This window comes from Lissotriton vulgaris, chromosome 12, assembly GCF_964263255.1.
Source record: "Lissotriton vulgaris chromosome 12, aLisVul1.2, whole genome shotgun sequence".
Classification (NCBI taxonomy): Eukaryota; Metazoa; Chordata; class Amphibia; order Caudata; family Salamandridae; genus Lissotriton; species Lissotriton vulgaris.
Genome location: NC_141700.1, coordinates 279,072,154 through 279,097,353, shown reverse-complemented (window position 1 = coordinate 279,097,353; position 25,200 = coordinate 279,072,154). Strand labels below are relative to the sequence as shown.

At 47.1% G+C, this 25,200-nt stretch overlaps 1 protein-coding gene across 1 annotated transcript in view; it reads right to left on the bottom strand.

Annotated features, from left to right (window-relative positions):
- EIF3F (eukaryotic translation initiation factor 3 subunit F) overlaps positions 1-25,200 on the bottom strand; it is a 144,407-nt gene that overhangs the window by 17,478 nt on the left and 101,729 nt on the right. Inside the window, exons 5-6 of the mRNA XM_086945046.1 lie at positions 16,785-16,876; positions 5,627-5,763 (exon numbers count right to left, since the gene is read on the bottom strand). Coding sequence (XP_086801172.1) covers positions 5,627-5,763; positions 16,785-16,876 — 229 coding nt within the window. The remainder of the gene's footprint in view (positions 1-5,626; positions 5,764-16,784; positions 16,877-25,200) is intronic.

Here is a 25,200-nt window from a genome sequence, read left to right as displayed (position 1 = left end):
AACCCCGGTAAATAATAAACCTGTTGCTTTGTTACAGGTGAGCTGAAGTGCGGGTAAGGAGGAGAAACCTGGTAAGTGCTGGAGTTGGGATGTGATGGCGAAGCTGTACATGGAAAGAGATGGCAAGAAAAGCCACACTCCCATGGACTGCTAAAATTGAAAGTAAATATGTTGCCCTAAGTGAGCCGTGGAAGGATGCAAATCATCTAATAAATAAGTTATGCTCTTGCGCAGAGGATAACGTAAGAAAAGGAAGGTAAGCCATTTAGTAAGAAGCATGCACATGCGACTGGCAACTGACAAGAAAGGCAGCTAATGATATGCAATCAGCTGACCCAAAGCCCCGTCTAAGCGATGCTATTTTTCCACAATTGGACTTAAACTGACAGCTTAGAGCGGTCTGTAGGCAAGACTTACAAACCAGTTGCTCAAACCCAGATCAACAGTACATGGAATAATAAAAGATAATAATACAAAGCCTAAATGGTCTAAACAAAAGTGCATAGTCAAACTCGGAAGATAAACATGGTGAGCTAAATTAAACGCAGTGGAAAACAAGAGTAGACCCAATGAGCATGAGGGAGCTGGGAAAGTCAAATGAATCAAGAACAATGGTCCCTATTATACACAAAGGAGTAACAAGCAAATTATACAATTTAATTAACAAATAAGTCATCAAATAAAAATTGGGTTCCCGTGACAAACTTGCTCAGGGCTCTGTTCAGCGAAATACACATTTGTGAATGAAGTAATAAAATGCGGGCATCATCTAGTCAGACAAAGTCCAGCTGGTTTCATTACAAAAGAAAACTTGTTACGGGTGCAAGCCACAAGTCATTGACATTTTGGCCCCGTTCAAGGATGTGGGATCATCAGAGAGAGTGAAATCCGGTCCAGGACATGGAGCTCAGCAATTGTGGAGTGCTTGGGGATGTCCGCCAGAATGTATGAGACTTGCACCTGTCAACAGGTGTTGCTATATCATAATGGTTCATAGGATGGAAACACCATAAAATATAGGAGATAGCCGGTACCAACTTCAAATGTGCCCCCCTTGCGGTAAAATGCCCACTCATGGGATTGCTGCTTGTGAGCTGCAAACTTAACAGAGGGGGTCCACATTGGAGATCTCTGCCGGTCTCAGATGACGTGGATCCCATTTACCATATGCCTGCTATCCTCTTTATTTTATGGCATTTCCCCAAAAAAACATTAAAAGGAGGCAGAAGATGAAAACGGTATATGTTAAACTATGATAATTTGAAGAACGACTTCTTATTGCTTTATGCTCTGCCATCTTAACTCAATCTAATATGCTCAAACAGCTTTTTACACTACAGATTGGTATTGGGGAATGTACCCGGAAGTGGTAACAGAAAAAATGTACTATGAATGAACGCTGGCACAGTGAAGCATTTTGTAAGGGAATGTACATGTAACATGCTTGAGGTAACAAGAGGTATATTTACAGTATTAATAAGTAGATGCCAACATGCTATATTTGTAAAAGGTAATAAAGTTTACTATAAAAAAAAGGATCCTATAGATCGAGATTGGAGGAAACAAGATGGCACAATCGCCCTCTTAGTCCAGGACTGGCACGCCAAGTCATGGGTTAACAGTATTCAAAATGAAGTGTGTGCAACATACTGACCAAGACAAAATTTAGCTTTAGTTTGACATTATGGGAAATTATACAGCAAAAAACATTTAAGACCAGGGAAATGAAGAAATGTGCTTCTGATAGGCAACTTTCAACGTCCTGCCATGGTTAAGGTTGCATAGACAAAGCTTCTTTGAGCGATAACTTTAGAGTAGCTCACTAAATGATATGTGCAACACCCATTAATAAGGCTGCACGGAATGATGGGATCCTAGCCAAATTTTACTAGCCATCTGAAGATTTGATCCGACCCATTTTCTAGTTAGTCATTCAGAATGCTATTAATCAATCTGCAAGTCCAGCATTGTTTTTTTTACAGTACGGTTAGCCTACAAAAAAGTATAAGGACCTTACATTCCCTTCCTACCTGCCAATATCTACACTAAATGAGTACGGTAAATGTTTAGTGAACATTCTGGCTAACATCTTTCCTGTGCTAGTTTCAAAAGAGCTACCCGCTTTGTAGCAAGGATATCACCTGTTGATCATACCAATCTAATGGTTACTTCATTTGATATAGCCTCAGTTTATAAGACCCTCCTTGATGCTGAAAAGGTGTATGATCAACATTTATGGAACTTTTCCGTTGAAGGACTTGGAAAGGTAATAGTTTCCAAATACATTCTTGAGCCCATTAAGAAATCATACTCTCATTCGGTTGCAGCTCTTTGTCTAAGCCAGTCACTCTCTAAGAACTTAGACACTGAACATGGTACACATTAGGGTTCTACATAGATATGGGACCCCCTCTAAATGTACTTTTAAGGTCAGGGAAAGAGAGGAACACAATTACATCACAGAGCAATATTCCCTCGTGACCTAAATAATTCTGCAAATTACAAATGTTATACTTTCAACAAAGTCCTTCAACACAAGGTGACAACATATACTTTTTTCACATTTGTGATTTTTATTTCTTTTTTTAAAATAAGATTCTTATTTTTTACAATATTTCTTTAAATTCATAACAATCACTTTACAAAAAGGACATATAATTCATCATTTGAGCAATAAAAGATATACAAATACCATACAGAGAAAAAAATCTAATACACTCTCACAGAGTCATGAGGGAATATTGCTCTGTGACACATTAGGGTTCTATACTTTCACCTACACGTTTGTCTTATATTAAACCTTTATTTCTGCTATTAAAAACACCAGCCATATCCTCCTATTTCACCCTTTACAGCATTCAGTTAATATTTTGGATTATGCTGCTGTGTGCTTTGCTGCCAATTTAATCTTTGGCAACAGTTTATGATTTGTATTCACGTTATAAATCAAATTGTGACAAATGCCTGGACCATGGCTGCCTCTGGCAATTCAGGATAACACAGGCATTCTTCAGAAACATTCCAACCAAGACTAATACATTACCGGCCTCTCCAATTCACAACAAACCTCACCCATCTACTCGCTCCGATTTAGGCCAGTCCAATTAAGACCACTCTCCATTCACACTAATTTTAGCCAGACCACCCCCCAGTTAAGATATTTATAATCTGATCATTTCCAGTCCATCTTTCCAACCAATACAGCTACACAGATGGCCCTACCAATATAGACCATTCTTGAGTAAGATAGTCTGACAATGCCCTGCGATCTGTCGTATCACAACCAGTGGATGCCAAAGCGCCTTCTTAACGCTGCCTGCTCTGATACATTCTACACAAAAACCAATGAGATGAGGAAAAAATCCATCAGGGTAATGCTAGTTATCACACAAGCTGGCTTTTCTGGGCAATAGACCTTTCAAACCGTTTCTGTGAAAGTAAATGTGATACGTTTCTAAACAGATGATCCAGACTGCAAAAAACACGGTAACAGATCTGCCAAAAGCACCAAGATGGTAAAGCATCAGCCAGCATTGCACATGTGCCAATGCCATGTGGAAATGTGCAATACAAAAAAAGTTGATATCAAGTGGCAAGAGATGCATCCCAGAACAGTGTGGCAAAGCTGAACCCGAACAGCTGGCAAAAATTTAAGAAGCCACATAAGAGGCAGATGAAAAAGTTACATTCAGCACTGATCTTACTTTTAGACAGCTACCCCCTTATCTGACTGCAGATTCCCCACCTCATCAATATTCCCAGGCACCAGACTGGATCCAGGACCTGAATCAGCTCTCTTGTGCCATGGGTCCATCTCCAGTTCCCCAGAAGTGACTACACACCACCATATAAGTAGCTACCAGGCAGACTGGTGTCAGTTCCCGTACTTTAACCACATCCTTAGAGCCAGAAAGGATGAAAGAAGCAGCAAAGCCATTCAGAAAATGAGCCAGAAACCAATAAAATATATAACACGACACCTCAGAGCAGGAGTTAAGCTGGCACGGTAGGTCACTTACAGGTAAATCATCCATCATAAAGATCATTAGTGGAGTCAAATAACGTTCTTATTATGGGTGCTTCTTCCAGCAGATTTCTCAACTAATGAATCAGTATATCAAAACAGTACCTCACGAGGGGAAGGGGGAGGGGGTGGAGCAGAGAAGACCAACACTGCAAACACCATCAAAGGTTGAGTATGCTCTAAGAAACACAGGCCACGTGAGAAGCCAGTAAACGGGCACTGCAACCGCATCAAACTATAAAAAGCAGCATCCAGTGGAGAAACTACCTCAGCCCAAGAGCACTAGCCAGAGGGAAAACATGTCTGCCCCTTTTGGACATTCGTTCAAGAGCTCCTTCCCCCGAGAAGGATGTTGTAGACCACAGCACCAGCTTCTGCAAGTGGTGTGAGTAGGAACCCTATGATGAATCATGCAGTTTCTGGGGGGTAAGGATTTCGTCCTTGACCGCACCAGGAACACAGTTTTGTTACAAACTATCATCCAGTGAGATCGGGTATTGTACCCAGAGATAACGTACTTTTTGGGTTACTGAGACAAAGAATGGATTACACTATCAAAGAGCAGATGTAAACAAAACACAGAACTTCAAGCAGACATGAATAGCTTGGACAGAAGACCCACCCACACCCCTATCTGGCAAACCATTCATTGAGGTCAAATAAAGTTGTAACAACCCCCTTCGTCCATGGGCTTCTCCACTGGATGCTAGTGCAAGGGTGTATCAGAAATAAAGAATAGCAACAGCCACCCACTGAAACAGTACAAAAGCAGGCATAACTCAACCATCAACACAGTGCACAAACAGTGATACATCCCAGTATGAGGGAAACACCAGTGGAGGGGAATCACACCTGAGAAGGAGAAAGGCCATTCATTCCTGCAACAACAGCCCCAGGATGCTATATGTGATGTGCAACACCTTGAACTTTGTGAAGTAGTTTTTGGACCAGTCCTAAAGTGAGTGCAGCTCATCGAGTTGGGGCTAATCTTCCACATAAAAGTTGACTGAATAGTTGGCGTCATTCAGATCAGTGTTTTAGTGCTGAGGAATAGGGGAAGCAGGAGACAGACTACAGGAGAACGCTATTGCCAGAGTCAAACCCAAAGAAAGTGTTAAGGCGCCTAGTAGCAGAACTGGTGATGAAGGTAAAATGGTTACCAGAGGTAGACTCCAACTGGAAAGGGCTGGAGGGTCAATGGCCACACTGACCTGCACAGTGCCTTGAAGACATTCAAAATACACACCGGAAGATTACCAAGATGAGGTCAAGCAGATAGTTCACAAGACGAGGTACAAAAAGAGCCCCCTAACTCCAAACACTAGTACAGGAAAATCCAAGGACAGAAATTTGGATCCATGTAAAAGTGCATGAAAAATAAGAACCTGCATTGGTGCTCTAAGTGGTATCTTATATGGCTCCAGGGGAGGAGCTAGAGTTAAGACAAAAGCAAGGAACTACCCGCTGGCGTGCAAGACCGATTTCAAGTTTGTGAATCCAGTATGGCACCTAGTAAGATTAATAAGATAAGCAGAATTATACATCAGAAATATGCCATAAAAATAGTATTAACAGGATATAACACAACAAGTGGATCCTTACCAGCACATCCTCAGAATACTGCAGGACGGTAGTCAGATTGTCCTGCACCTGGCTTGAAGCAGACCTCACTTGCTGCAAGTCACTCGTAAGTCCTACCGCACGATTAGAGCTGGTGCAGGTTTTCATTATGAGATCAACTGAGTGGAGGGGAAAAAACATTCTTTAATTCACATTTCTTTGAGACAATTCAATAGAAATCCACAAGATAAATTTCTTATTAAACAATGAATTTTCCTTTAACAATGTGACTGAAGGTGACCAAAATAAAAACAGAGTTGTCATCTGGCATCCCCTGCAGCACAAACCCTTTGTCTGCCAGTTTATAGTACCACATTTAGATCAGGGAAGTGATTCATCAGCAATTAAAGAAATATTTGTGTCCATATGGTACTGCTCTTCGTACTAGTATTTACGGTTCAATAATACAAAGCCTTTCCTATTAGGATGAGCGGTCTAAGGAAATGTTGTAATCTTGAACTGCACTAATGACAGTAGCTCCAGTGTGAAAATGTGTACACGCATTTGTAAAGTTAAACAATATGAGGCTACATTCAATGCTCCTAGAATGCTCTAATTAGATGCAAATGTCTCTAGAAGCTTGAAAGAGACAGATTATCCTTTGCTTTCAAAATAAAATGTTCGGACACAAAACAAATGCAACTAGGAAACAAAACGTTTTGCTAAACTACTTTGACATTGTAGGTAACATTTCTTTAAAGCATTATTTAGTAAATTCTGTTGTTGCATGCTAATATTTCCTAAAAAATATTTATAATGGATAAATCAGTGCAACCAGTTTCAACAAGATAATGGGAAACATGAAAAAAGAAGCATTGGCAAAGCCAATAGGTTTGTTATTGGTAGTCAGCCTTTCGGTTTTGTCAATGTGTGTCTTTTGTAAAACTTTGTGGGAGCTGCTTGGCCCTCACCATTATAACAAACATTGGAAAAAAGCAACAATATTGTTTGACCTCTAAAAGCACACATTGCCACAGTAGTCCCGGATATGATATGCGTCTTGTGAAAGAGCAGAAACCAGTCGAGAAAGAGAGAGTTGGAATCTTAATAAAATCAGAAGTCTGGCCCTAGTCTTAACCTCATGCGCGCTAGCGGAATTCCGCTCCTGCGCTGAGATTTTTTAAAACGCATGTTAAGTGACGAGCTGGGCTCGTCATCAGCGTGCGAGGAGGCTACGCCATGACGAGCCCAGCTCGTCATAAGCGTGGAAGGGGTTAAAGAAAGTCACAAAATTACACCCAGAGTATTTGTTTTTGCATTAGTGCAGATTTACGGCTATCTTGAATTCACAAGACTTTACAGAAGTAGGCAGGGAACTGTACACCTAAAAATTATTTGTGAACTGCCTTTTAGCACGAGCAAATATGCAGGTGTAGAGTTGCAGATGCAAAAATCTGTGGAGCAGTGAGCTGTTAAATTTCCTTCCAACCGCTTTTTTCCCCAACCCTTTAAAAAGCTTTACTTCTGCCATTGTCAGGAGTAAGTTTCCAACCTTTCTCCATATTGAAAAAGATTAGAGAAGAGCTGGCAAAACCCCCTAAAACATGTAATTAAGTAGGTTTGCACACACTCAAAAAAGGGCATTTCAACCTTGGAACTTTTGCTTAACACTACCTTCGGTAGAAAGGTGGCAAAATAAGGAAATTGGTAGAATGCAAAGCCTACAATAGTAGGAGCCCTGGCTTAGTCACAAAGACTAATATCAGAGTTTTTATGTAAAGAGATTGGGGCTATATTGTCACTGCACTACGTGGCACTAAAGGGACAAGTGGATTTCTTTTTACAGGGCAAGTAGGTTTATGAAGCAACCTGTCCCATGGACAAGTAGATTGTTTATTAATTTTACACCCCTGCTATCACACCACTGCTAATTTGTATTGTTGTTTGAACACAAATGAAGATCTACTCCATTTTTTAATTAAAACCATTTCCTAAATGCACCATGTTGCATTAGAAAAATGGGACTATAATAAATCAACTACACATCACTTCCATGACCACCACTCCGGAAAGCTTACACCCACAAACATCATCCCACCTCATCGAAATACCAGGATCACACAAAGTAACACCCTATATCAAGCTTCATCCTAGAGAAGGAGCCATAACTAATATCTCTAGAAGGATTACCTTTCTTACGAAGAAAGTGCTGTCCTGGATTACTCAATGAGAAGCACAGCTAAATGCATTGTAATAATGATGAGAATAATAATGCTAATGACCTGTTTTATACAATTTTTGATAAACAGCTTCACATCACACTTCTACTGACACGAGACATGTTCATGAGCATGAGGACTCATCTACACTTAGTTACAACAATTACATTATGTCACACACTTCTGTATATTATCAAAGAAAAAAGCAGCCCAAGGCCGTTGGAGAAGATCTCTAGCAAACCCCTAGGAATCAAGAACCCCTGTGGCTGGAGAGTTCAGAGTGGAGGCACTCTCTCAAGAGATCTCCAAGAATACCAGACTGAAATGATCCCTAGGGGTATTCTCAGGTCAGGCATGGTGATGAACGACCTTAGAAGAGACTTGGGAAAAGGGATAGCCTTGAGTCCCAAGCTAAAAAGGGACAATGAATAAGTCCCAAAACACTCTTTTGGTGTGGCTGGAAGGCCACATGGTGGCACCCTACTGGGAACCCTGGACCGAGAAGCGTCATGAATGTCCTACGGCGGGGGCGTGGCTTGGAGGCCGATGGAGCTGGCTGCGTGAGCACCGAGCTCCGAAGTGATCCCCATAAAATCCTGACTTAGCGTGGCCCTTCGGACCACCCGGTGGCACCGAGCGTAGTAAGAGGGGAGCGGACCTGCCCTGGCGCCTGCCAAACGGCACATACGGCGGGGTGCAAGTGTTTTGGGCAGTTTTACTGGCCCGGGACTGGCGGTGGTGAAGAGCCACAAAATGGCGGCGGTGCTGGCGCAGGACGACCGGGCCTCTGACTGAGGCGGCACAGAGTTGTCCGCTGTGAGTGCAGGAAACAGCCGGGGCTGGAGTGGAGCCGCACCGAGGGGCCTGACAAATAACGGAGTGCAGCTGTGCCTGCGTGGGATGTGAGCTGTGGCGCCTGCGAGCCACAGCGGGGACGGAGGGTGAGGCCCTGTTGAAGGGGACTGCTGTGGGCCCACCTGGTGGTCGGCTACGGGGGAGCTAACATTTACATGAGGCGAGCACGTGGGAGAGACAGCCCCGCGAGCCGGGACATGACAGGCAGGGGTGCGCAGCAAGTTACGGAGGGGACCTGAGGAATGGGAGAGCGGGGAGCGAATGAGGCCGTGCATGTTCCGCCGCTACCGGGGATGAGAGCACCACGCTGCCAGCAATTACCACATAGCGGTACGCAGGCCTTAGAAGACTGATCTTGGCCTAGTACTGTAGGAGGGGCATGAACTGAGTGGTGCTACGGGCGGCAAGGTGGCGGCGCATTGGCTTTCCAGGGAGGCCCGGGTCACGGCTCCTCTTCCTACGCTGGGACTAACAGGTGCGAGGGCACACTATTATTGATTGGGAACTGGGGAAGCCTGGATCTGGTCGGATACACCTGCGCTTAGGTTGTGGAAGGGGGCTGATTGACTGCACGCTAGGGCAGCGGGGCTACTGAGAAAGGTCCTCCCTGGCACGCGGGGCACCTGAACTCCTTCAGGAAAGAATTGGGCAATGGTGACACTCTGGGAGCCCGCGGCACCGTGGCGAGCACACTCACACCCGACCGGCATCGGGCAGCCCAGACCATGGGGAAACTGAAAGGAAAGCAGGGGGGGGGAGCGCCCCAGCCACTGGACGGTGAAATGCAATCCCAGGCTGAGTTGGATGGAGCAGATGAGGCCCAGGACTCTCAGTTGCAAAAACAGTTTGACCGCATACTGACGGAAATTGCTGACTCACACACAGCCCTGCAACAAGACATTGCACAAGTAGCGACGGAGCTAGGACTATTGAGGGTAGACCACTCTAAGCTGGTCGATAGAGTGAAACAGGTAGAAGTAACACTGCAGGAGGTGACGCTGGCCCAAAAGGTATTGGAGAGCAAGATGACAGATGTGCTGGATTGCATAGAAGCGTTGAAGAGTGCGGAGGATGCGGAAAGCCAGAATAGGCAAAATAACATTCGCGTGGTAGGCCTACCTGAAAAAGTGGAGGGGTCAGATATGGTGCGATACCTGGAGAACTGGTTGAGGAAGGTGGTGGCCGCGGAGGGTCTATCACCCTTCTTCACATTGGAACGCGCGCACAGAGTGCCTGCTAGGCCGCCGCAGCCAGGGCGCCCCCCACGACCGGTGGTAGATAGGCTCTTACATTATAGGGACAGGGACCTCCTACTCCAGAAGGCGCGGACGGATGGGCCGTTTCAAGTCGACAATGGCAAAGTGACTATATTACCAGATTACACACTGGAGATCCAGTGCCGTCGCGCATCATTCCTGGCAGTTAAAAGAGAGCTGAGATCTGAAGGCCTTCAATACTCATTGCTATTCCCAGCGAAATTGAAAATAATGCTAGATGGTGGCACTCATTTCCATGACATCCCAGAGGACGCAAGGGTGTGGTTGGAAACTTACAGGGCTGGAACGGACCGAAAGGAGCGACAATTACGGGAATTCTCTGAGGGGCTGCCCTAGCGCCAATCGCAGCGCCTTCGACGCAGGCGGCAGGGTATGCGGAAACCGTCACAGTCCCAAACGGAACTGGAAAGACAGGAAGCGTTAGAGGCGGTGAAGGCGTTGTCTGGCAGCCAGATATTGCAGTCGCCGGGGAGCACGGATACGGAGAAGGACAAAACACAGTCGGACACTGAGACCTCAGAAGTCGGGAGTGTTCGGATGCCGCAGGTCATCCCGGCCACAGCAGATGGACTCATTGATGAGTGATGGGTTGAACTTCCGAAGACTGGGGTTGAAAGGCTGTTGGGAAGGACAAACCCAGGCCATGTGCTATACTGTAGTTGAGAGCTGTTGGCGCGGGGTGGCTTGTGAGGGTATTTTGGGAGGCCACTCCGGGGTGGGAAAGTACCTCACCAAAGCACGGTGACCTGATGAATTATTGAAAGGTGCACGGGTGGGAGAAGTTAGCTGTGTTTTCTTGATGGATTGCGGTGGGCTTACTATATGAACGCGGGCGGTCACCAGTTGGCGCTAGCCCCCCCCCCCCATTGCCCTTAAGGCATGCCTGCAGTGGCTACTGCTGGGCTTAGGTATGTGGTATGTGTTGGAATGGTTTGGATGGGGACTAACAGTTTTGTTTTAGGACCTGTTCTTGGTGGGGTGGGTGGGAGGGGGAGTTGGGGGAATGGTTGGGGTATGGGGTTCACCGGTGTGTTCAATTATGTACAAGGAGGGGAGAAGTGGTTGAACTATGATGATGGGGGGGGCGCTACCTGATTTGCGTTGCATCACTTGGAATGTATGGGGCCTACACACAATGGCAAGGCGCCACAAGGTTCATGGATATCTGGTCAGGAGAGGGGTACATATAGCACTGCTCCAAGAAACGCACCTCACTAAATCGGAGGGACTAGCACTGCAGCGCAGATGGAGGGGACAGTTTTTAGAACATCTTATTCGGCGTTTGCGAGGGGGGCATTGATTTGGGTCAGGGCTGGGGTCCCCTTTCAGGTAACTAAACAAACAATAGACTATGAGGGCAGATTTGTTGCGGTACAAGGGCGTTTATATGGCAGGGAGGTAACATTATGTAGTATCTATGCCCCGAATGTGGATCAAGAGCGATTCCCGGACTGGATGTCCGGCCCTTTAGCACATTACTTGGCGGGCCCGATAATTTTGGGAGGGGATTTAAGTTTGATAGCAAATACGTCCATGTACAGGTCACACACCCCCTTGCCAGATTCCCCAGTTCGCAGACTGTCCAAATATAGACTTGATTGGCAAACTAGATGGAATTTGGTGGATGTAATGTAATGGCACATTTCTATAGCGCGGCTATCACTCCAAGGAGCATCTTGGCGCTGTGGACCATAGCCAGATGGACTTGGCCGGCAGACTGCTCGAAAATCAGAAGGCCTGCACACTTATACTAAAGCTTTACAGGCGGTGTCCGCAAGATTGTAAATCCAAGTTTTCAGAGATTTCCTAAACTGGCTCTACGCGTGGATTTACCGGAGATGAAATGGGAGCTGGTTTCACGCCCTAGATCCAATCACTGCAAGAGATATCCCTCCCTTGGTGACCAGCTTAAATTTAGGGATCACCAATAGATTCATATTTGAGGTCCTAAGATTCCGTTATTGGCAGATACCGTCTGAAACCATTCGAGAGGTATTTGGGTCCTCGCAGATGGAAGGCCATGAATGTCATGACCAATATTTTAAACAGGATGCGCTTGTGTATTGGCAACCAATGAAGGGCGTTAAGCGCAGCCGAGGCGGACGACTTCCTCGGCCAGCCAAGGACTAAACGGGCGGCTGCATGTTGGACCATCTGCAGCCTGTGTAGAACCGATTTATTCGCTCCCGCATACAGGCTGTTACAGTAATCCAACCTAGATGATACAAGTGCCACCGCCACCGTTTGCCTGGCTGCCAATGGAAGAAGGTCAAAAAAATTCCCGAGAGAGACCTCTGATGATATTAAAACAGGTGCCAGCCACAGTCACCGCCTGTTGTTTAAATGACAGGGAGTCATCGAACTTAATGCCTAGATTACAGGCAGTAACAATGGTGTTAGGAGGGACTTCTGCATCCTCCGGCCACCATTGTTTAGGTGAAAACAAGTTTTGCTGTCCAAATGGCAGAATTTTGGTTTTGCCAGAGTTACACTTGAGGTGATTGTTCCTCATCCAATCGAAGGTGGCTGCGAGGCAGTTTTTAAGATTTTCTTCTGCTCCAGGTACCTCGCTATCAGCACTAGGATTAGCGGAGTATCATCAGCATACGAAATTGTGCTAATCTGGAAGGATGAGATTAGTTCGATCAGGGGGACCATATACAGGTTGAAAAGGACAGGGCTCAAACTAGAGCCCTGCGGCACCCCTGTCTCCAAGGCTTTCTCTACAGAGCAAAACTCTCCTAAAACGGTGACTTGCCGCCTTTGATTGAGAAAGTTTTTCAGCCACTCCAGCACCACTCCTGCTATCCTCGATGTTACCAGGCGGTCTATCAATATGGAGTGCGAGACCGTATCGAAAGCCGCCGATAGATCGAGTAAAATCAGGACAGCTTTCTTCCCCTGGTCTATGACGGCCCGCAAGGTCTCCACAGTGAACAGGAGGGCAGATGGATGTGTGGAGGACAAATCACCTGCAGGACAGGGATTATTCTTATTTCTCAGCAACTGCACGAGCTTCATATTCGGCTGGATGCCATAGTGTGTTCCAAGTTGGTGGTGCCTTCCATAGCCCACTCTGAGTACCTCGCTAGGACTCTGTCCGACCACAACCCGTTGTTGGTTACCATACATTGGACGAGAGAAAAGGCTAAAATCTCTACATGGAGATTGCGCCCTGAGACGTTGGACGACCCAGTGTTCCAAAGGGAGGTGGGAGAGGGGATAATGCACTACTTTAATGAGAACACAGGGACCGCTCCTACTAGGGCAGTGGAATGGGACGCCTTTAAAGTGGTGTTAAGAGGGCTGTGCATAAGCAAGTACGCTGGAGTAAGGAAAGTCCTGTTGCAGGACGTTGAAAGAGCAGAACAACGATTGAGATCAGCAGAACAGGCGAGGCCGGAGCACCCGGAGATACAAAAGAAGTAGTAGAGGCTAAGGAAACGTTGGCCACCGAGATAGAGAGGTTGAGCCGTTTTGATTCCAAGAAATATGTTGAGAAGGCTCATATGGAAGGAGACAAGGCAGTAACGCTGTTGGAATGGCTGGCTAATCCTATACCGTAGGGCTCCCCGATCTTGGCACTAGGGGCAGATGAGGGTACTGCGGTATACACTCAGAGTGGGATCATGACTATGTTCCGGGTGTATCATGAGAAGCTATATGAGAGAACGTTAGCGGCAGGTGAGGTAGATATTGAGTCCTTCTTAGAGAGCGTGACACTTCCGCAGTTGGACGAAGAGCAGGCGAAACAGCTGGGCCGGGACATTACACTCTAAGAGATTAGGAGTGCAATTAAACAGATGGCACGAAATATGACCCCGGGAGTAGACGGATTGCCTGTCGAATTTTATTTGCAGTATTTAGACTTGTTGGCACCAAGGCTTCTAGAGGTCTATAGGGAGGCGCGAGAATTGGGACAGCTCCCGATGACTATGCGAGAAGCCCCCACTGTCCCATTGCTAAAGCCGGGTCGAGAAAGTATGGACACTGCGGCGTGCCGTCCTCTGTCAATGTTGTCCACAGATTATAAGACCTTAAGTCGGATCCTGGCGTCGCGCCTGCTGCCGCATACGACTAGCCTGGTGCTTGAGGATCAGGCTCGGTTTATCCCAACCAGGAATACTACTACCAATATAAGAAGATAGGTGAGGGTTTTGGGAGAAGCATGCGCTGGCTCACCCATGGCCGCGATCCTCTCGGTGGACATAGAAAGGCCTTTGATAGCCTAGAATGGCCGTATTTGTATAAAACAATGGGGTACTTTGGGCTGGGTGATGCATTTGTGGGGTGGACAACAGTGTTGTATACTTTGGCAGTGGCTAGAGTAAAGGTAGGGCAGATGATTTCCCCCCCCCGCTATAAAGTATCCCGAGGGAAGAGGCAGGGTTGCCCACTTTCCCCACTATTATTCGCTTTGGCAATAGAACCTCTGGCAGCGCGGGCTCGGTTGGGAAAGTGGTACGAGGGCTTAGTGTTTAGAGGGGAACAGCAATACATCTCGCTATATGCGGAAGATTTGTTGATGTTTTTGGTGATGCGGAAGATGCACTGGCGGGAGCGGCACGATTGTTTTCCGACTTTGGCGATGTTTCAGGACTGAAGGTTAATTGGTCTAAAACAAGTTTATTCCCAGTGAAACCAGGGAGGACGGCACCTATGATGCCGCGGACCGTGCAGTGGGAGCAGTCTTGTTTAGCATACCTTGGTGTACATATCGATCAGGAAGCCAGTGATATACTAGAAGGCAACATAGGGAGATGTGTGCGAGCCCCAAAGGGGAGCATGGCATTTTGGAATACCCTTCCGTTATCAGTGATTGAGAGGATAGCCTTGCTGAAGATGTAAGCACTCCCTCGGCTACTGTACCTTTTCAGAACATTACCCATATGGGTACAGTGCTTCGTGTTTGCCCAATTGAAATCCATGATTGTGGGGTTCCTCTGGGGGTCTGGGAGGCACAGGGTGGCTCAAAAAACACTGAGGCCGCCAAAAGCGGAGGGCCGACTGGCGGTTCCTGACCTGGAACTGTATTATATAGCAGAGCAACTACAGGTTCTTACACGGGCGGTTGCTATGGAGTTTCGGGGCCCTGAATCCTTGAGAGGTGGAGGAATCCCGAGACATGTCCTGTCTTATCATTTTGCAGCAGCAATTGGACCTTAGAGATCTCTCCTTGGAAATGACACTCTGAGGTTGTGCTGGAATCTAAGTCAGCGGAGAGCGGGTGTGCTGCACCCCTTTGCGCCTGAAATACCACTGGGGATGCTGACGGCATTACCCCATGGAGGAGACTGGACGTCGTTGTTGGAGTGGGACCAAGCAGGGATCCAAGTGCTCGGGGACTTATATGAGGATGGAGAGTTGCTACCTTATCAAGTATTACAGGAGAGGTATGATCTCCTTAGGGGAGGATTCCTGGTACATGCTGCTCTGGTGCGTGCAATTCAGAAGCATTGGAAGTGGGGATTGATAGAGCCTAAAACAACAATGGCGTGTCAATATGGGCTGATGGCAGCTAGAACGTTTAAAGCAGTTACATGCCTATACTCGAGAATGCTTAACGAGGGATTAGCTCCGCTTGATACACTACGGCTAAAATGGGAGGTGAGCATTGGGAAGTCCATACCGGAGACTGCATGGGGGCATATTCTGCGCAGGGCGTGGGAAAGCACCAGAAACGCACGATTCCAACTGGTGCAGTTCTTTATAATACACAGAGCGTATTTGACACCTGGTAAGATCATGAAATATTATAATGTTGATAATGCGGTGTGTCCAAGATGCGCTAGGGTGGGAGCGGACTTGGAGCACATGCTATGGGAGTGCCTGAACTTGGGGGGCTGCTGGGGAGAAGTGGGAGACCTAATACATTTAATTACAGAGCACCGATTGGACTTTGATATGGCCACATGCATATTACACTGGTTCTCTCATACTTCCAAGATGAAGGTGACAAGTAAGTTTGTAGATATGGGGCCGGTGCTGGCAAAAAGAGAAATAATGATGCACTGGAAATTGAAGGAGGGTCCCAGCAGTAAGAGATGGAGGGTTGAGCTGATTAAGTGGGCTGGTGGTGAGGGTGCTATTCGCTTCCAGCAGGCGGGACGTATACATAACGAAAAGGCGCTGGACGCGGCAAGAGTGCGGGAGGAGCTGGTTCAATCACTGACAAACCACCCGTCTGGGGAAGACCGGGAAAAGAGTGATCAGGCACACGAAGGCCACTGTAACACCCAGTAGGGACATCCTGGCTTTCTATCAACACGAGTCCTACGTATTGTACTATTGCGGATACATGGAACACACCGGTGAAAGGGAGGGGGGAGGGGCATGGCGGAAGGGGGAGGGCGTTATCATTTTCATTAGCTTAGGAATAGTTTATAAGTAGAGTCGGTTAGTTTGCTGCTGCACATGAGGAATTACGGGACTGTACAGAATTATTAATGTACTGTAAAGTGAATGCTGGACGTGACCGTTAACTAGCAGACTAGTTGGTATGTACTTGGGGCCACTGCCAACTGTGTAATGGGCAGGATGGATCTTTGTTAATTGTGGCGAGGATTACCCGATTGACGAGATGAAAATCAATAAAATAGGTTTTCAAAAAGAAAAAAGTTGAATGTCCTACGGCTGGACTGGGTGAAAGGTACTGAAAAATAGGTCTTACCTGTGGAACAAAATGGGATTAAAAAGCAAATTAATGTGGTCACATAAAAATGCAGAACAATTTTCGTTTTATAAACCGGATCTTTTTTTTATTTAAACCAGTTTTAAAGCTTAAGGTACTTTACCTATACCAGTCAATACAAAATAGGAAGGGAGCCCGGCAGAAGGCTATCTGCTTACCTCCTATACGTTCTGTGTCATAGTAAACATATTTCACTGTAAGAGGTGTGAACATGACTCCCATAGTTTTTCCTGGCACACCCATTGGACTACTGGAAAGAGAAAAGACGACATATAAGCATACAATGACACGACAACACAATTTTGGCAAAACCAAAGTCAGGTTCTAATTGAAGACAAAATCAGCACCATTAATACATAGAAGGATATCAGCTAGATAGTTAAAAATATAACAAAAAGAAAGAAAAAACACATTCCCCACCCCAAAGTTCACGAACAAAAAAACTGAACTTTTGTGCATTTACATTCTTCAACCATTCACAGTCAGAATGGAAATCCATCGCAAGATTACATTATTTTTAGTGGTATTAACATGCATGCATTTAAAGCACTAGTGCCGGTCTAGTAACCGATTCACACTGAACGAATTGAGACACAATGATCCGTAAACTGCACAATCACAGGCCAAACTGAAGAAAGGTAAGACCCCTTTTAACTCGCATCAGATGACCAATATGATAATGATGAACCAGAACATTCAATCGGTTACAAAGATGCAGATCGCCTTCCATGTACTTTTCCTAATCGTAGCACTTGATTTAACCCCCACACATCAAGTTCCTTGTAGATTCCTTAAAGCAAAGAGCACGGATTTCTATTCCATTATCATTATTCTCTCTATCTGTACCTGAAGATCTCGCACCAAATCAACACTTAACCAAGCAACATGGAACGATGACCCCGGACTGCTGCTAGTGGTGGCACTAATCATTCATGCTTCCAGCTTTGCAGGCAAAAACCTGCCACACACCCATGATATTACTCATAAAAAGGGTGATGGCCTTCAGGGAAGAGGGGCAGTATGATTAATAAGGTCATGAAACTCAGTCTAGTAGATAAAAGACGACCCAAATGAAAAGGATAATCAGAGAACCTAATCAAATTGGGGGGGAAAACAACAACCATCCCACCTATGCTTGTCAGGTCTCCAAAGGATAAGAGGTAAATTCCTTGCAATGCTGAAATGTGCCTCCAACACGTTTATCTCGCCCAGGTCACGTGATGAACACCGTTTATCAATGAATTCTAAGATGCCAACCTAAATGGTCACTGAAATCCGTTCTTACTTTGCACCAGGTATGGCAAGAGGGACAATTAATGATAAAGACACTCTATGTATTCTCTACTTTGGAATCCAACACCAAAAAATAGTACAAGTAGCCAGGAGGTAGAAGATCGCCCTGAGCATGGTCTGGCAATTAAATTGGGATTCGGGGAGACCGAGGGTGGCCATGGACCGTCTTAGAAACCAGATTACCGAGAAGGGTTTGGGTGTCTTGGATTATAGTTTAGAATACCAAGGATTGCATATTGAGTAGATCGCATATTGGTTGGATAGCCAGCACGTGGAAGAGATGGATCCGATTAGAGAGGAACCCACCCAGGGGGCTCTGGTTGCACTCCTGTTACATAAACATGCAAAACACCAGACACTGCCCATATTACCATAAGTTGCCAGCATATGTTGAAGAAAATGTGTGAAATTGACTAAGCTGTGCCCTCTGCATGCCCCAGCAATTCCTTTGGCTGGTTTTCCCCCACGGGGATCAGAATTCCTTTTTGAAGGGCACACCAAAAGGTAAAATGGAATGATGCAGGCCTACTTACGACTGGCGATTGTTTTATAGGGGGCATCATTATGCTGCTAGAGCAGTTAATAGCAGGTCACTGCCCAGCACCAGGACAATTCTTGAATTATGAGGCTTTGACCGGAAGGTTCTCAAATTTCTGGACAGCAGGCACTCAAGAGCCCCTGCATTATGTCATGGGGTCGACAGTGGCTACCAGGGACCGTATTACGCATTGTCATTGTTTGCACCCAGCGCAGCTTTTAAAAGGTGCATCAGGAGCAAACCATGACAAAGCACCCCATTATGGTGAATGCACTGCCCCCAGGGCAGTCAGAAACTTGCTCTGCCCTTGGAAAATCACATTCATGTGAAAACACAGGGCAGCTACTTGCAGCCGCTCAGTGTTTTCATAGGGGATTAGGGATCCCCTTGCAGGGGGTACGGTTTTATTTTTGGCACCAACCATCCTATCTCCCGAGAAAGTATGCTGGACCTGGCCCTAGCTAAGAAACGGATAGCCAGGACTTGGAAGGCGAGAACGCGCCGTTCATTTGCTAGGTGGCAGATCGATGTGGAACAGACAAGGACGGTGAAAGAAGCATTGTCGTGAGAGGATGCATGCGGGATTTGTAGACCCCCAATCAGACATGTGGGGAGATGTGCTCCGGAGCTTTATAGAATACCCAGATCCGTCTGTGGTACGAGCTGGGGTGGTAGCTGATTTACTAAGAAGGGCTTAGTAGGAGTAGGATTGGTGAGATTTGGGGACCCCCCCCGCAGACCCTGGGAGGCCTAAGCATGTCTGAAATGTCAGTGGTTGAACCCCGCGTATCAAAGCCCTGTTGAGGATGTTTGACCCTGTGCTTGTTTGAATTGTTGTACAGTTTCTACCTATAGGGAGAATCTGACTCCTGTTTTTTTTTAATGCGCATTGGCTACGTGGAAGATAAGGTGAACTGCCACAAAGGTTCTGTAATGATATAGGATAAAGGGCTACAATAATAACAAGCATTTACAATGCAATAGGTCTCGCAGTGACCATGTTTAGAGCTATTAGTATTGTAAATGATATACTTTTTTATAATGTTGTTCTTTTCTAAAAAGTATACAGCAGGGGCCTCCAAACCGGTCCTGGAGGGCCGGATCCATGCCAGAGTTTTTGGATATCCCCATTGAGATGCATGTAGTAATTTTAAAAATCTGGCATGGATCCGGCCCTCCAGGACCGGTTTGGAGACCCCTGGTATACAGTATATATTAGCAATTATGCCCCATCAGAATTTAGATGAATTAGTGCCCGATAAGTGAAAGTAAAGCGATAGGGAGCTAGCGATGTGGAGACTGACAGGGCGCGGTGACAGAGGGGCAGGTAGGTACGCGCGTGTGTGTGGGGGGTGGGGGGTCCTCGCTGGGGAGAAAGGTAATAACGTGAAGAAAGTGTGACCAGAGGGAGATCACAGGAGAGTGTGTGTGTAGGTGGTGTGGAGTGATGTAGATAAAGAGAGGGGGTACGGATGTGCACCGGTAGAGAGCTGTGATGTGCGGTTGGAGGGAGGTGGTGAAGAGCGAGGCGGGGTGAGGGCTGAGTGGGAGTCCGAGGGTAAGGACGAATGGAGGCAGCTGGAGAGAAAGTATCGCAGTGCAGATGGAGAGGAGGGAAAATAGATGGGCAAAGAGAGAGAAGAACAGTGGAGGGAGGAGAGCTAAGGTGAGGGTAACTGGTGTTGCAGGAGTAGAGGGGGAGCTGGTAGAGATGAGGGGCTTCAGGTGGAGGAAGGTTCCTGGTGGAGTAGAGGATGTGCCTGTTTAGTGGCAGAAGGGAACAGGTGGGGGTGGAGGGTGCAGGTGGAGGAGAAGAGGGGCTTCAGACGGAGCAGCGTTACAGGTGGAGTAGAGGGGATTCACTTGTTGGGAGGCAGAAGGAAGCAGGTGGAGAGATGGGGGGGGTGCAGTGTGCAGGTGGAGTGGTAGAGTGTGCAGGAGTAGGGGAGAGTGCCGGTGGGTGGGAACAGGTTAATTAGGGGAGAGGCGGAGTAGAGGCTAGGGCAGACGCTGAGAAGTGGGAAGGTACGGGTGGAAGGGGTTGTTTGGGTGGAGCAGACAAATGTGCTGGTGAGGGGACTCAGGTGGAGCGGAGGTGCGCATGGAGTAGAGAGAGTACAGGGTGAGGAACTTAGGTACAGGGTTAGGCAATTAGGTGGAGGGCAGACATGGAGCAGACACAGGTGGAGGAGTGACCAGATCAAGCTAAAGTAAAGGTAGTGGTAAAGTGAAGGAAGCTGTGCAGGAGAAAAGTGAGGGTGGCAGGGGTGTGTATGTGTGTGGGTATGCACAGACAGCATGTAACTGACGGGCCAAAGTAACATCTAGCAAAAGGATGGAGATCAGAACAAGCACACTGTAGCTGGATGAAAATCTGTATTTGCGCAGTTAATTAAAACCATTGCAGTTAAGATAAAATAGGTTAAGCCAGGATGATAAATGTAAGTCAATTCATTCAGACATTTGCTACAATCATAAAAACAGATAAGAACTAGGATTATAAAGTCCATGGCATCGCCGAAAGAATTCTTACGCAGCTATAAACTAACACATGCAACAACATCAAAGCAAGCACAGTGTATGAATAGCGCGTCACAACCCACGCAGTACGTGCACAATTAAAATGTACAGACAACTCTCGCAGCCATGTGGGATGGGAAACGCAAACAGCGTGAACATGTAGGAGGTCAAACTAAGAGTATGTGCAGGAAGGAGCACCATGACGATCCTGCATGAGACATGCTGAGCAGCCCTTACATGCAGTCAAGAAAGGGAGGAGACAGTCACCTGCAGGGTAAGCATGTGCAGGGAGATCACAGATCCGTCATATTTGCAAGGGGAACATTTGTAAACACAACATATTAATTCCAGGTAAACACCAAGCATTGGAAGAGAACAGAGACCAGCCCTGCCACGCCGGATCACGCAGGACGACACAGGTCATTCTTAACAGGTGTGTATTGCACATGGGGAATAACAGCTTGCCAAGGGGGTATAAATGAACAACATACTAGGCGCTCGCGTGGGGGCAGAACTTGCCTCCCCCATTAAAAGTATGACGGCGAGTTTCAGCCATGTGGGAATCACCACAGCAGCCTATCCCCTGCTGTCAGACGCCAGCACGTGCATGAGAGGTAGAAGGAGGCACATTTGCAGCCTCGTTGGGCTGTGTATGAGGCTCACAGTTCGCTCTTTCCCAGCAGCATCCGTAGACGCGGGGAGGGAGGGCACACAAAAAGACCACTCCTTGCTGGGGAAGAGCAGTCCGAGCGCTCAGTGCGGCGTCTGCGTGGAAGCTCGCGGGGCTGAGGCATGCCCTCCCTGCAGGAGGGAAAGGAGAGGGTACGGATGGCGCAAGACCTGGAGGGGTGACAGGAGTATTAACACAGTATCAAGCCCTTTAAATCTTTGGCCTGTTACATTTCGCCTGGAACACAAAAGGATGATTAATTTGGCAATGCTGGAAAATACAACTCTCTTAACTTAAGCCCTGCACCGGAAACACAATGGTAAAAGTGATATCACAGCACGCTTTCTCCGTAAATGAGATACAAGCTCTAAGACTGTGCGATGTACCGGATTTTAGGCGGCATTTAAGGTTAGATTTGTAGCTGCAACTGTTGGGTTTTACGGATGCAATAAAACCACCGATTACCCGTTTTACGAACTCCTTGTGCTACATGCAGAATGTCATATATAAGCAGCAACGTCGACATCCCTACTCGTACGCCTCTTCTGGGGTAGTCTGCTCACTTATAGGGAGGGGGGAGGGGGCGCGGGGGCGTGGCTTGCGCACAAATGTTTTTGTGGAAAGTTTACGGGCAGTTTAGGGCAGCAGCCACAGTGCACTGCTGCCCGCGGCACGGAGAGAGGTTCCCCTCATTTATCGGAGGTCAGAGGCTGCGGCAGCGGTGCACAGAGCTCCCCTAATCAGCACAGCGGCGATTTCTGGCAAAGTACAACTAAAGGAGGGTAACACCCGTTCGAGAGGAAGCAATTTAGGCAGCGTAAGGCAGAGCTCGCTGGGAGTGAAAATCAGCACCATTCCGGCTCCTCCTCCCAAACACCTGTTGCCCCTGTATCACCGCCCGGAAAGCTTGCCCCGCCCTTCAGCACCGAGCGACTTCCTCCCCGGCACTTCCGTATGTTCGTGTATCTTGCCTTGGGATTCTCGTAGGGTCTGAATCATGCACCGTTTCGGTTCTACAGAGGTATCACCGCTCGGAAAGCTAGCCCCGCCCTTCACCGCCGAGCGACTTCCTCCCCGGCACTTCCGTATGCTCGATTGGCCCGGTAAGTTGAAAAGGGCGGGGGGCGGGGGCTCGGTGTACTCGTGTGTGTGTGTGTGTGTGTGTGTGTGTGCTTGTGTGTGTATGCATGTGTGCGACGGGGGGGGTGGAGGGGGGGCTGGGTGCCCTCGTGTGTGTGTGTGTGTGTGTGTGTGTGTGCGCGCGTGTGTGTGTGTGTGTATGTGTGCAGGGGTGTGTGTCTCTGTATGTATGTGCGTGCGTGCGTGCATGGGCGTTCGTGTGTCTGTGTGTATGCGCATGCGTGTATGGTGTTTGAGCTTCCCACGAGACAGAGACTGGCCACAGCGCGCGTGCGCGTGTCAGTTTGAAATCGCCTCCAAGCGATGCGCGCGGCCAGGAGTGTGTCACCTGGGAAGCACACCCGCCGACAATAGGTTCTCGTCGAGAACGCGCTTCTGCGCGCTTAGCCAAGACCTAAAAAGGTTAGAAATAAAAAAAAGTGGCCTGAGGCAGTAGCAGCGTGCACTACCAGCAAAAGACTCATTATTGTACAACACAAAGATGTTCAATTAATTCTGCAGCCATGTGTCCGAAATCTCTGGGCACTCAGGGGGAGACTCCTCGATGCTTTTGGAAGGAGTGGTACGATAGCATCATCAATGATTAGCACAGTAAATGAAGGCGATTAAATAAAGAGCATTATCAGGCACTGGGTGCTGCAAAAAAGATTTTAAGTGCAAACCTTAGACATAAGAGGATTGGACTTAGCTAGACAGTGCAACACTGAAAACTTTGGTTTACCACTAAAAATTGTGCAAGCAGTTCAGCTGTAATGGATCCATAACTCTACACAGATATTAGCCCACATGACCTAACCAGATTAGAATCTCAAATCGGAGATTTCCACATAACCCAAGATGTTTTTTTGTAGAGGCACTACAATTTGTGACTGAGTATGCCGCTGCTTTTTAACACCCGAATCCACCAACAGTACCAAAACCTGGCTACCCCCCAACCCAAAGGATTTTTTAAATGTGGTGGCTGCAACATATGCCTATTCACTGTTGAGAAAACCACAACATTTCAGTTTAATAACAGTATTTGGTATCCGATTCGAGACTTCATCAACAGTGGCATGAAATTAGTGGTTTATATTACACGTCACTGCTCCCTTGTCTATGTAGGTAGCACTACTAAATGCCTCAGGATTACAATATAGGAACATTTACATGCAATTTGTAACAATTACAACAGATATCCTTTGGCTGTACACTACAATCAAAAACATGCTGATACAGAGGACATTAAGATCTCATGTCATGCTTTGGGACTGGTAAGAAATGCCATTGCGGGGGGAAAATAGGGAGGCATTATTGCGAAGACAAGAAGAAGTGTGGCTGATCAGGCTGGCGAGCTGTGGATCGGGGTCTGATTATGGACAGAGAATTGTACAACTTTCTTACTGAATAACATCTTTATCATGCTGTACTACTGTATTTGCTTTGGAAATTGTATTCATGATAGCTATCAAAGTAAGAATTTATAACAAATGCTTGAGGTGGGCAGACACTCTCACGGGAAGGACCCCGCTGTGGTCTGGGGATCTGCTGGTGGAGGTAAAACGGCTTACTGGCTTTAGAGGCTGGAAACTGATCGGGATTGAATATCTGGGAGATGTATGGAAGGGGACGCTCTAGATCCTTTGAATATCTCCAGAACGAATATCAAATGCGTGACTCCCAGCATTAGCATTATTTGCGCCTCATGCATGCCCTGCGCACGCATATACGTGCAGACACTTCGATCCAGGAATACTCGCCCATGGAAGACAGGCTCCTATTCGATTCTATCTTGGAGAAACCCACAGCGACTATTTACAGCAAACTCATAAATAATATGCTGGACCCCCTGGTGTCTTTGAGAGCGAGATGGGAGGTGTTCTGGAAGATAGCGACTGGCAGGACGCCCTGCAGAGCCCCCGCGAAGTGGCAATACGGATTAGGTTCCGCCTGGTTCAATTGAAAATCCTGCATAGGGTGTATTACCCGCGCACCCACCTGTTTGCTTGGGGCAGGAGTCTGTCCCCCTTGTGCGCGAGGGGGTGTCGAGAGGAGGGTTCCTTTTTCCTCATTCTTTGGGACTGCCCAAACATTGTGCAGTTCTGGTCCAGGGTGGCGGAGACTATGGCAACAGTAGTAGGCTCCCGGTCCCAGTGGAGCCTAGGTGGCTCCTGTTGATGGTCAAGGGACCGACGGACTGGTCAAGGTACAATGAAATCTGGTTGGCCTTGGCAGCTGGGGTGGCCAAACGGAATATTGCTCGTGCTTGGGGGGCGCAGGCACCCCTACAATGGGACCAGTGGCAGCGAGACTTGGATTGGTGTCAGAGGGCGGAGGAGACAGTCTACAAGGCGAGGGGTAGTGTTAAGAAATGGAAGGTCTGGGGTCCCTGGCGTAAATACAGAGCCATGAAGGGGGAGTGGGGGCTGGGGGG